Source organism: Helianthus annuus, chromosome 16 (assembly GCF_002127325.2).
Source record: "Helianthus annuus cultivar XRQ/B chromosome 16, HanXRQr2.0-SUNRISE, whole genome shotgun sequence".
NCBI classification, from domain to species: domain Eukaryota; kingdom Viridiplantae; phylum Streptophyta; class Magnoliopsida; order Asterales; family Asteraceae; genus Helianthus; species Helianthus annuus.
Window position 1 is genome coordinate 4,659,272 of NC_035448.2, and position 12,859 is coordinate 4,672,130.

At 34.2% G+C, this 12,859-nt stretch overlaps 1 protein-coding gene across 1 annotated transcript; it reads right to left on the minus strand.

Moving 5' to 3' along the window:
- Positions 1-1,973: 1,973 nt before the first annotated feature.
- LOC110917450 (cinnamoyl-CoA reductase 2) lies at positions 1,974-5,013 on the minus strand. The gene is made up of 5 exons (XM_022162002.2): positions 4,824-5,013; positions 4,566-4,720; positions 4,187-4,372; positions 3,175-3,527; positions 1,974-2,190 (listed from the first exon to the last, which is right to left on the minus strand). Exons 1-5 carry the CDS (start codon positions 5,011-5,013, stop codon positions 2,022-2,024), a joined length of 1,053 nt encoding a protein of 350 aa, XP_022017694.1. The 3' UTR covers positions 1,974-2,021.
- Between the last annotated feature and the right edge of the window lie 7,846 nt (positions 5,014-12,859).

Genomic DNA, 12,859 nt, shown 5'->3' on the forward strand with positions numbered 1-12,859 from the left:
CCTGTTCACGGACTTGTACCTGTGCCCTCATGCATATGAAAATCAAGTTCCTCATCAATAAGTGATTATATCACATAGGGCTTGTTTTCAAATCAAAATAAGTGAGTATCTCACAATTTATACGGTCAAACAGATGATAATCGGTATACTCACCGGTAAGATGAACTCTCGTGCATACCTTGATACGGGAATGTGTCGTGATGTGGATGAACACCGGTCGGTAAGTATAAATCATACCTTAACGTATCCCCTCGCCATGATTACATCTGATAAGTTGAGCTTAAGTGGACAACAATACCGATAATTGTTATAGGATGCTTATCTTAATGTTAACTAACTGAACAACAAGAGTGTTTTGGCATGACCGTACACTGATATGATTCTCTTACCCTCGAAACTCGCAAAAAGATTATTTGTATATATTTATTTATTGCTTAACGTTTATTGTTTACTTTTAAACAGTTTTGTCGTTTGGTGCATATCAGCACGACATCAGCGGTGATGTCGTTTGATAACACTCAAAGGATTTTAAAATTGTTGCCTTTTAATTTCAAAAAGCCAAAAAGATTTTATTTCTGCTTTATTTTCGATCGTACGATGTTGGAACTCGAGTCTTTGTTACCTGAAACCTGACTGAAAACCGAACTGACTAAATCTTCATAAACGGTCGAAATTTGCAAGTTTTGAAAGTTAAACTAAAATTGACAAATTTATTAAACTTTCAAACTGTCGGACGGTGTTTGATTGTGACATGGTCATTCGTGTGTCATTTGTTTATACTATATTCCAAGCAGTTGTTCTCATTACGCGTTTAGATTTCTTGCATGTGCAGATTCTAAAGGCTAGGAGAACATGATCGATGACAAAGCTTCGGAATGAAGACACGACGAGAAGGCACTCAAAAGATGAAGATGATCGAGTTGCCGCTGGCCATCATCAACACCACAAGGATCTCACTTCATAAAGATCAAGTCATTCACAAGCATAACTCAAGGGGGAGCTTATGTTAAGGGGGAGTTTGTCAACACACTTCCTACATGATACGGGTAGTTTGTTGATACACTCTCTGCTTTCAATACGTGAAGACTTTGAAGATCCTCCGACATTGAAGACTTGAAAGGACATCAAAATTTTGAGAACTCGAAGACCAAAGACCATCGAAGTTCGAGACGAGTCTACAACTATAGAAGATAAAGACAAAGCTACAGCCAAGGGGGAGTTTGTTGGTGCACTTGTGTCTGTACTTTGTCTGTATTCGGTCTCGATGTAAACGATGTCCTTGTCAGTCCTGTAAGTTGACCAAGTCAACCGTCCTCCTGGTTTGACTTGGCCAACAGTTGGTAAATTAGTTGTAATTCGTCTGTCTCGAAGGATGAGACATCGAAGGTTGATTTAGATCCTTCGATGTGCTCGAAAGATATGCTTCGATTGATAGACCTCGAAAGACCATCCTTCGAGGTCCTTGCTGATCCTTCGAAAGCATCGTATTCGAAAGATGATCCTTCGGACCATCTATCGGATCCTTCGGTCAGACCTGCTGTGTATGGGTATATATATACCCATGCAGTGTGTAGTGTTGAACTTAGACACTTAGATGCACACAGATAGAAAGATAGAGAGTTTGAGAGCATTCTGTCCGAACACACACACACACACACTTGAGAGTTCGCAGAACAGATTTGTGAACATAGTGCTTGTAACCGAAACCTTTCATACGTATTAATACAGTGGTGTTAATCGGTGAATCTTTGTGTGTTTGTGTTTATACTTGTCTCATCCCGGTTTGCTTGCTAGCTTGGATTCCGCACTCGCTAGTGGGTTAGTATAACAAGGTTTAGGTTCGTCATCCTCCGACAAGGGACCTACAATAACACTATATGATTTTGTATACATTACATGATACTGAATATTTGTTACAAACAAAACATAAACAATTATGATTCTCTTAACATATATAAATATATAGAGGGACATTCAATATAAAACTTAATTAAATCAAACTACTAGGATTAAATATGGAATTAGTCACCAGTCTGGGTTGGTTGCATCGGGAGATGACCATTCTCTTGTAAATTCTTAACCGTGTCATATAAACTTTCTTTTATCGGTATAAATTTAACACCTAAATCCTTCAACTTTTGGATTGAGTATTTGTATGGCCTTGCTCGTGGTTTTGTCTCATCTTTACACCTGTAATTTGCCATCACCCAATTTAGCATCCATTATTTATATGTCTATAAACGAATCAAACAAACACGAACTAGGATATTTTCATATTTGTTCATTTAACTTTAACCGAACACAAAAACGTACATATAATCGAAAAATTCATGTTTGTTCATTAAGAAAATGGGCATTTTTGTTGTTTAAAACTTAAACGAATAGTTCATGAACACAAACAAACATAAACAAATAAAGTTTAATTAACATGTTTGAACAAACATAAACAGACACAAATGGACATGAGTTCCATTGAAATTACTAATTAACTAGTTATATTTATATAAGTAGTTAGAAGGCCCTTACCCACATATTTATATATTAATTAAAATTTAAACGAACATAAACGGATGTTGATGGAAATAAGTGAACGAACAAAATATGTGTTGATGCTCGTTTGTTTAATTAAATGAACAAAATATATTGTTAATGTTTGTTTGTTTATTAAATAAACGAATATAAATGAACTTTTTTAACCAAAAAGGTTGATAAACGCTCGATTTATTTACATGCCTAATAATTTAAACTTTCAAAATAAGCCAGCCATAAATATAAAATAAAGTTTTTATCTATCTACGGTTTTTCTACCCTTCATGTTACGGTGATAATTTGATTGGTATTGTATCTCTTGATTACGATATCAATACAATGCCCATACTCGGTAAAATCATGAAAAAATAACGTTGAAACGTTATAATACGTTACTTTATAAAAGAAAACTGAATCCTGGACATAATTGATAACCTGTGTAACTTTAGATGTTATACTCTCGAAATGTTGCCATATGTAATTTTATGTAAGAAAAACGAAACTTAGACATCATTAATAATGACATTCGTAACTTTAGATAATAAAAAACGAAACCCGAATAGGTTCACCCACATTAAATCAATCATTTTAAAAATGGATATTGTATTCCAAGAAATGTAGAAGGGTAAGGGTAAGTGTATTTACTTGGTGGGAATCGGGTATTCCGGAAAATATTTAGCCAAAATCTCAACCACTTCTCCGCGATGTAGCATACTTTCAGCACAAAGATACCGACCAAAAGTCGAGGGAGTCTCAAAGAGTATTATGTGCGTCAATGCCACATCTCGTACGTCAACGTACGCTTGGACCGCATTAGCGTAGGTCTTTGCCGACCCCGTTAGATACTTTAAGATATGTATAATGCTGGCATTGACCGTAGGTTGCAAAAGTGGTCCTATGACCAACCCCGGATTCACTACAACCAAGTCAACCCCTCTTGCTTTTGCCTCGTCCCATGCAGCCTGTTCCGCCACAACTTTTCCATAGCAATACCAGTTCTGCGATATCCATTTCAAAACACAACTTAATTAATCTATAGTCAAATATATATAAATTTTGTAAAGCTAAGTATTTATATAATGTTTGGAAAACTGTAAATAATTAGGTCTCAGATGATAGAGAGTAATTTCAATAAAGAGTTAAATGTCATTTCAGTCTCCAGTGGCGAAGTATAGAAGGGGTGGGGAAGGGTTTGAAACCCCCCCCCCCCCCCCCCCCCGTCAGTCGGGTCAAGCTTCGCCGCTGTTAGTCCCTGTGATTTGGGCTATTTTGTCAGTTTAGTCCAAAGGTTTCATTTTTCACCCGTGGGTCCAAAAAGGTTTCACCGTTGCCATTTTAGTCCACTGGGTTAACTTCATCCATTTTTTCTGTTAACAAGAAGGGCAATTCGGTCATTTTATATGTAATTCTATTAACTAGAAGGGCTATCCGGCCATATAAAATGCCCGAATTGTCCTTCTCATTAACAGAAAAATGGATGAAGTTAACCCAGTGGACTAAAATGGCACCAGCGAAACCTTTTTGGACCCACAAACGAAAAATGAAACCTTTGGACTAAACTGGCAAAATGGTCTAAACCACAGGGACTAAAATGGTATTTAACTCATAAATATTTATGTAAATTTAGAATGTGTGAACTAAGAAAGAGAGGACAAACCTTAGTGTTCTTGCAGAATTGAAGGTCACTCCAGCAGCTCTCATCAACAACAACATCAGGACTCCGATTCGGATCCATGTACACCGCTCCAACTGACGATGTGAAAACCACTCGCCGGACTTTAGCTTCAGCCGCAGCCACCATTACATTCCTTGTTCCCATCACCGCGGGCTCCATCATTTGTTCCTATAAATAGATCACAAACACACAAATAATTAGACTCAATGACCATGGTACGGTACTGTCTTTGTATCAACGAGGTAAAAGGTTCAAATCCTGCAAGGTGTAAGAATAGGTAGATAGTTTGGCGTTACATAATAAACTAGACTCGACGATTATCTAATCGTTATTATTCATTAGCTAGTGAATAAAAACATACAGGATCATCAGTGACAGGAGAAGCAGTGTGGAAAACACCCTCACAACCGTTGATGGCTTCACACAAGCTTTCGAGATCTAGAAGATCGGCTTTGTATAGAGTTAATCTTTCCTTTGCTCCTTCAAGCTCTCTCAAATGATTATTCTTCGAATCGTCTAATTATAATAAACACGAAGGACATATATGAGCAATGTGAAAATAAACCGAAAGTTAGTTAGTTAGTTACTTAGTTAGAGTTGGTTAAAAAATTGTAACCACCTGGATTTCTAACGGTCCCTCGGACAACATAGCCTTTCTCCAGGAGCAATTTGACAATCCACGAGGCGATGAATCCAGCGGCGCCAGTGACGCAAACGACTTGATTGGTTGCAGGAGACATGATTGATAGGTGGTTTGTGAGTTGTGAGTAATTGTGAGAGGTTGGTTGAGGGTTTTGAAGTTTGTACATACTATATTTATAGATGGAGATTTCACCAACATATTAACAAACTGAGATGCACAAGTCACATCAACAGAAGTGGAGGATTTATCCTTGTTCGGCATTTTGTTTCAATTTGGAGTACATTGGGAGCATTCTGATCTTGAGATGGAGGCCGGCCATGTTCCTATAAAATCAACATATATGCTATTTGGCTTTCCTAAGGTTTTTCTAACTTTTGTATTAAATTCTTCTTTTAAAAAATAATTTATCCATCATTTACATTACTTTATGTTTATTTGTTTACGCTATATTACTTGTTTGTGTTAATTTGTTTGTTTAGGTTTAACTTTTTGTTTAAGTTACTTTTTCCGTAGGGGTGTGAATTTCTGATACGACCAAAAAATATGACTCGAATCTAACACGAAATTCAAGGGGTTTGGTATAGTCTAAACATGTTCGGGAGAGTTTTATGTTGAACCCACGAACCTGTTTAGCTAAACGAGTCGGGTTCGGGTCAAACCGGTTAGGTTGGTGGGTTGACCCGTTTAACCCATTTATATTATATTATATTTTTTCAATAACTTGGGTGAGTATTTTAGGTCATAATTATAACTTAAAAAGAGAATTTGACATAGGATTTTATAATTTAAATGTAATTGTATTATATAATACATTTGTGTTTTTTTGGTTAATTTTAGTTTTATTATATTAATTTGTAGAAAAATTTAAAAAATCAAATAATTCAGGTTGGGCAGGTCGTGTTCGGGTCAACCCGCAAATATTCGGGTCGTGTTCAGGTTCATATGTATGACACGATTTGTAGGTTTGGGTTGTAAAAACAATTTGGGTTCAAGTCGGGTTGAACCCGTCAACCCGCGAACACGACCCATTTAGCAATTTGATCGGAACAATTTGGGTTCAATTCGGGTCAACACTTTTTTTCTGTTTTTCTTATATGATCGGAACTTAGTCGGAAGTTTTCTTCAAATTGTTAAAAAAAATAGTAGATAAAAATAGGTCTTTATTGTAGTCGGTAATTTGTCAAAAAATTGTCAGAATTTTCCGACCAAATTAGTTTTGTCGGAAAATTTGGTCAGAAATTGCCAGTTTTCTATAAATGGGTTGACCCGTTTAACCCATTTATATTATATTATATTTTTACAATAACTTGGGTGAGTATTTTAGGTCATAATTATAACTTAAAAAGAGAATTTGACATAGGATTTTATAATTTAAATGTAATTGTATTATATAATACATTTGTGATTTTTGGTTAATTTTAGTTTTATTATATCAATTTGCGAAAAAAAAAATCAAAAAATTCGGGTTGGGCAGGTCGTGTTCGGGTTAACCCGCGAATATTCAGTTCGTGTTCAAGTTTACTATTTTTAGGTTCGGGTCGTGTTCGGGTTTGTAAAAAAATATCGGGTTCGGGTCGGGTTGAACCCGTCAACCAGCGAACACGACCCGTTTAGCAACCCTACCTTTTTGCATAATTTTTTTAATCGATTCATTTTGACTCGACCCATATTATGACCCGCTATTTGGCAGTCTGCGGCCAAACCCAGTTCACTTGCATTTGCATAACATCCATGTTTATCTTGTCTATTGTTTGTTTGTTTGCATGATCTCCATGTTCTCTGCATAATATTTCCTGCATGTTTCCTTATTCAAGTTCCATTAACTTTCCTTGTATTTAAGCATGGTTTAATTGATGAAGAGTTAAATGCCATTTTAGTCCTGTGGTTTGGGTCATTTTGCAAGTTTAGTCTAAAGGTTTCATTTTTCGTCTATGAGTCCAAAAAGGTTTCACCGTTGCCATTTTAGTCCACTGTGTTAATTTAATCCATTTTTTCTATTAACGAGAAAGGCAATTCGGTCATTTTATATGGCCGAATTGCCCTTCTAGTTAACAAAATTACATATAAAATGACCAAATTGTCCTTCTCGTTAACAGAAAAATGGATGAAGTTAACCTAATTGACTAAAATGGTAACGGTGAAATTTTTTGGACCCACAGACGAAAAATGAAACCTATGTACTAAACTGACAAAATGGCCAAACCACATGGAATAAAATGGCATTTAACTCATTGATGAAAAAATCGAAGAAAATTTAGCAAAGTTTTATTGTCCTATCGAGTTTTGGTTAATTGATGTATTAGACCCAAAATGGAAAGTCTATGAGCGATTATGGCCCCCTAAGCCTTACTATATAAAGAAAAGATGAAAACTCTAGCCTTATTTGCATCATCTTCACCAAAATCCCGAGAGAGAAAGTAGAGAGAGAAAGTGAGTGAACTCAAGAAGCAAAACTAAGGAATATGTGATTTGAAGCATGCAATCGGTTTCTGAACGACCATAGAACATCACTAGATCATATGGATTGAGAACCAGGCACGGATCTAGCCCGATCAAGTTCTTTTGTTAAAAATGGGGGTTTGGGGTAAAACTTGGGTCTTAGCATAAAATTGGATGTTTACGTGTTATTAAAGCTAAAAAACATAGATCTTGTTTCATGGAAGTTAAACAAACGTTTTGGACGTAAAAACTTGAGTTTCCGGTAAAAAACAAGACTGCATGCTTGTCATGAAACTATTTGTATATAATTGTTAGGAAGTTTCCAAACCATGCTTTTCATGAAACTATTTGTAAAAAATTGATTTTTTGAACATTTGTGATGTAGCGAGTGATACGATAATGAAGAACAAATCACGTTGATTCTACGAATACCCGTGACGATCTTCCCCAAACCCCCAAAATTCAACACAAAGGGCAAAGAATTTGAAGTGAAAATGGTTATTCTCAAAATTGAAGTCTGACCATTAGAATTACAAGAGCAATATATAAATAAAGACTGAAATTCGAAATGGGCCACAAAAAGGCCATAGGCCAAACACAAGCCCAAAAACAAAATACATAAAACGCCGAGAAAAACATAAAAGTGTCCATAACTCCTATTAAATGCGTTTTTTGGGCCAAAACTTGTCACGGCGTGCTCCTCGTTTCAAGCTTCGATTTGACTGGTAGAACTCCTAAAACGGAGACCTGTAGCCAAAGTTATGCTCGTTTTTGTAAATCACCCTTAGAAGCTCGATCATGGGCGTACAGAAATTTCATGGCTCGGTCTTCTACACTTGGGCCTGCATCGATTTGTGACGACAACTTGTACACACTCCCTAACAATGTTATACATGTTTTGTATCAACTATATTTTTTTTAATTTCCCCAAAGTCTATCTTCTATACTGATCTATACCTTAACTGATTACCTAATTAGGATCATCTATGGTTCATTGATTTTTAAGATTTTCTTTTGGATTTGGAAAAATAATTGCTGTTAATACGGCCCATCTGAAATGGAAGTCATTTTGGACTGCTAGGGTCCATTATTGAGTCGTGGTTGGTTGGTGGGTCCAGTCATGTACAAATGATTTTGGACTGCTAGGGATGATGGCTTTGGTGAAGAATTGTGTAGGCTAGGAAAAATTGTATTATTCATTTATTTGAATTTTGATGTATTTTTTTGACTTTTGATTTTTGGTATAGGTCAAATATTATTGACTTAATTATGTAATTGGTTCACCCACATTGAATTTAATCATTTTAAAAATGGATATTGTATTTAGAAAAATGGAGAAGAGAAGTGTAATTAGGGGACCCGGGGTGGAGATGTTTTTCCCCGAGATGAAAATAGTTCACGCGTGAAAGAATGCCAAACACCACTGCCACTGTTTTACATCACGCGTGCATTTGATAATGCGTTAAGAATATCACGCGTGAAGAATGGAAGAATGTAAGGGAAATTGAGGGTTTATTGCTGGGTGTTGTGAGTGATGGGTATTTCCACTAAAAAAGGTTGTGAGTGATGGAATAATGGTTGATGACATGACGGAACTTGATTGAATATTGTGAGTGATGAGTGATCACCACCCATACAACATTACCCCCCTTACTTGGTGGGATTCAGGTATTGTGGAAAATACTTGGTCAAAGTTTTACCACTTCTCCGGGATGTAGTACACTCTCAGCACCGAGATATCGACCAGACCAGAGTTGAGGGAGTCTTGAAGAGTAAATTGTCAGTCAACTCCACATCTCATACATCAACATACACATGGACCGAATTAGCATATATCTTTGCCAGACTGTTAGATACTTTAATATATGTATAATGTTGTGCAAAAGTGATCGCATCACCAACACCGGTCAAAACAATATTGTATAATGTTAGGTCCTTGAGGGATTATGGGCCCCTAATCCTTACTATATAAAGAAAAGATGGAAATCCTAGCCTCATTTGCATCATCTTCATCAAAGGCTCGCATGCGGTGAAGGATCTTTGAAACTGGCATCCCTTTTATGATTATTCGTTTTGGCATAATGACTTATGTATTTCCGCTGCGTAAGAATGAAGTTTTATTTTTAACTATTTTTCGAAGTGTAAATCCAACAGTCGAGACTCCCGGGTTTTGATGTGTTTCATAGTTAATATTTTATATCAAAGATTATTTTAACATGTGTAATAAATAAGATATAAAAAAAAATGCCCCGAAGATGCAATTATATCCAAAGATTATTTTGACATGTGTAATCAATAAGATATAAAAAATGCCCCGAAGATGCAATTTCCGTAAATCACAAATATATATATAGGCTAATTATAAGGAGAAAACCCACTCCAGTTGACTAAACCCTGAAAACTCACACATTTGGCTAGGATTGATCCACGTATGAATTTAGATTGAGAGTAGGCAAGGGCATAACCGTCTTTTTCCCTCTTTACCTTTTGAGATTTGTGTGACCCCTTTTCATGTGTAAGTCTGCACACGCAGACCTTTCAAGCCCTTTCAACATTGCTTGTTCTTGTCATGGGTTTCATTAATTACATTTTGTACTTTTGTGTATTAAAAAAAGTTTCTAATATCTTCTCTTTTTGTTCTTCTTACATATTCATGGATATAATAACCACAAAATCACACACACTTATCTCTTTCTTTCTCTCTCTCTCTAGATAACTATTTTTCCAAATCTAAGATCATTCATAATCAACCATCAAAATTCTTCTTCTTATCAAAATCATTCATAATCAACCACCAAAACTCTTGATCTACAAGCGTAACACCCCGGTGACGGTGTAGTTCAAGATCCGGTTTCTTGGCGAACGAAATATCCATCGATCCACCACAAATCATCACCAAAACCATTGGTTTTCTTGGCGGATTTAGTGCTTTCAGTGGTTCAATAGATTTGTAAGGTGGGCTCGGGTAGTTCCTCGACAAGGGTTTCAAGATCCGATGGTGGTTTCAAGATTCGGCGGTGGTCAACAAATCTGATGTTGAAGATGATGTTTCAGATGACGATTCGTTATTGAAGATGATCTAAAAGATGTTTTATGTTGAACATGATGTTCCAGATCTAAAAGATCCTCCAGATCCATAAGTATGTTTGTTTTCAAGTTTTTTTTTTTTTCAGATTTGCATTTTTTTGTGTTTTGTAGATCTTCATTTCTTGTGTTTTGTAGATCTACAACTTTTTTTATTTTTTTTTCAAGAAGATGAATGTTTTTTAGTTCTTGTTTTCTGGATATATTGTTTTTAATTACTTATTTTTTTCATTTTTTTGTGTAAAATTTGTTTTTAGATATGAAAAAATGGAAACAATTTGATTTAAGTTCTTATGTATTGAATGAATTAAAATCTAAGTTACTTTCTTGTTTATTGTTATGATGATTGAATCTAAAAAAACTTGTTGTTGTTGGATTCTTGTTAATAAAGTTATATTTTTTATATACATGTTATATTTTTGATGTAACAATTCTCATAACAATTCTTTGCGTCTTAGTTATGAAACCCCAAGATCTAGGCATTTTTTATGTAACACTATGTAACCGGGTGTTAGAAATGTAACAATTGAAGAAAAAAAGCATGTTACATAAATAATGCCAGTTACATTTTTTTGTGTTATCTAAATAATGGCAGTTACGTTTTTTTGTGTTACATAAATAATGTCCGTTACATTTTTTGTAACAATCAAATCAAAAATGTCTGTTACATTTTTTTTGTTACATAAAAAATGTAACAATCAAAGAAAAATGTCTGTTACATTTTTTGTGTTACAGAAATAATGCACGTTAAAGAAAATAAAGTGCATTGTTACACTTTTTTAAATTACTGTAAAAATAAAGTCTGTTGTTACATTTTTTTCCAGGTTATATGTTACGTTTCTATGTAACACATGTAACAAAACCAAAAAAAATATGTTACAAAAATAGATTGTCATATACACTTTTTTAAATTACTGTAAAAAAATGGTTGTTACATTTTTTTGTGTTACAGAAATAATGTCATTTACATGTAACAAAAAAAGTGTTACATATGTGACGTAAAATTGATCATGTAAAAATTGTAGTGTACGTACCAACATGTAACATCTTTTAGTAGGAAGACGACTTTTGTAAACATGTGATGTAATATAACACTTTGTGTCGGACGAGAAAGAAAAGAAAACGCGTTACACTTTTATGTAGGGCGATATCCTTTAAATGGTAACGTTTTTGTACATTTTTTGAAATTATACAGAAAATGTAACGTTATTTGTAGAATGTAACATTAATAAGATGCTACATATAATGTAACCTTATTCAACGTGTATATCCAGTTTTTCACTTAATGCTTTTGCATTTATTTTGTTATATACTACACCAGTGGCCCAAAACAACTGTATGAAGAAGTTGACACTTTTTTTTTGTTAATATATATGAATTAAAAAAACCATCATTTCAGGAATAAGATTTTAGTGTTTTTTAATAAGAAAAAGATGCAAGAGAAAGAGAACACATTGGAAAAAGAATTTGTCAGAGCCTTTTTCTTTTCTTTTTTTTAATATGTATTTTTGAATTATATGTTAAAAAGGATGCACGAGAATTGGGACACTTTGGAAAAGGGGACACATTGAAAAATGGGACACATCAAAGGAAGTCAGATGCACAGATGATTCTATCCCCATTTTACTCTTAGATGTACCATTTATTGATTAATATAATAAAAAGTAGGAGAGATAATACACAAACACATCACAACCATCCATCTCTTCTAATCAATGGTAGATGTTGGGTTTCTTGGGTTTAGTCAACTGGAGTGGGTTTTCGATTTATCCTTGCCCTATATATATATATATATATATATATATATATATATATATATATATATATATCCTTGCCCTATATTTATCCTTGCCCTATATATATATATATATATATATATATATATATAGGTAGAGGATCCTGTAAAAAGTGCTCAAAGTGTAAGAAGTGTGAGAAGTGTATTATAACACTATATATAATATTATATAACACCCTATAAACACAGTATAACAATATGTAACACCATATAATACCATATAACACTTTGTAACACTATATATCATTATATAACAAATATAACACTATAGGTTGTCTGATAGCATGCCTATGATAGATGTATAGTGTTATATTTGTTATATAATGATATATAGTGTTACACAGTGTTATATGGTATTATATGGTGTTACATATTGTTATACGGTGTTTATAGGGTGTTATATAGTATTGTATATAGTGTTATAATAGACTTCTCACACTTCTCACACTTTAGGCCCTTTTTACACCATCCTTACCCTATATATATATATATATATATATATATATATATATATATATATATATATATATATATATATAGGGCTTGGCTATATAAGAAACTCTATCTTTTTAAGAAAACTATGCAAACCCATTGTCAACCATTGATTAGCTTACATCAAACTTGATCAATGGCTATGATAATTTTGGTATGAATAAAATTAAAAAGAAATGAAATTACTGCCATTAGTACAAGT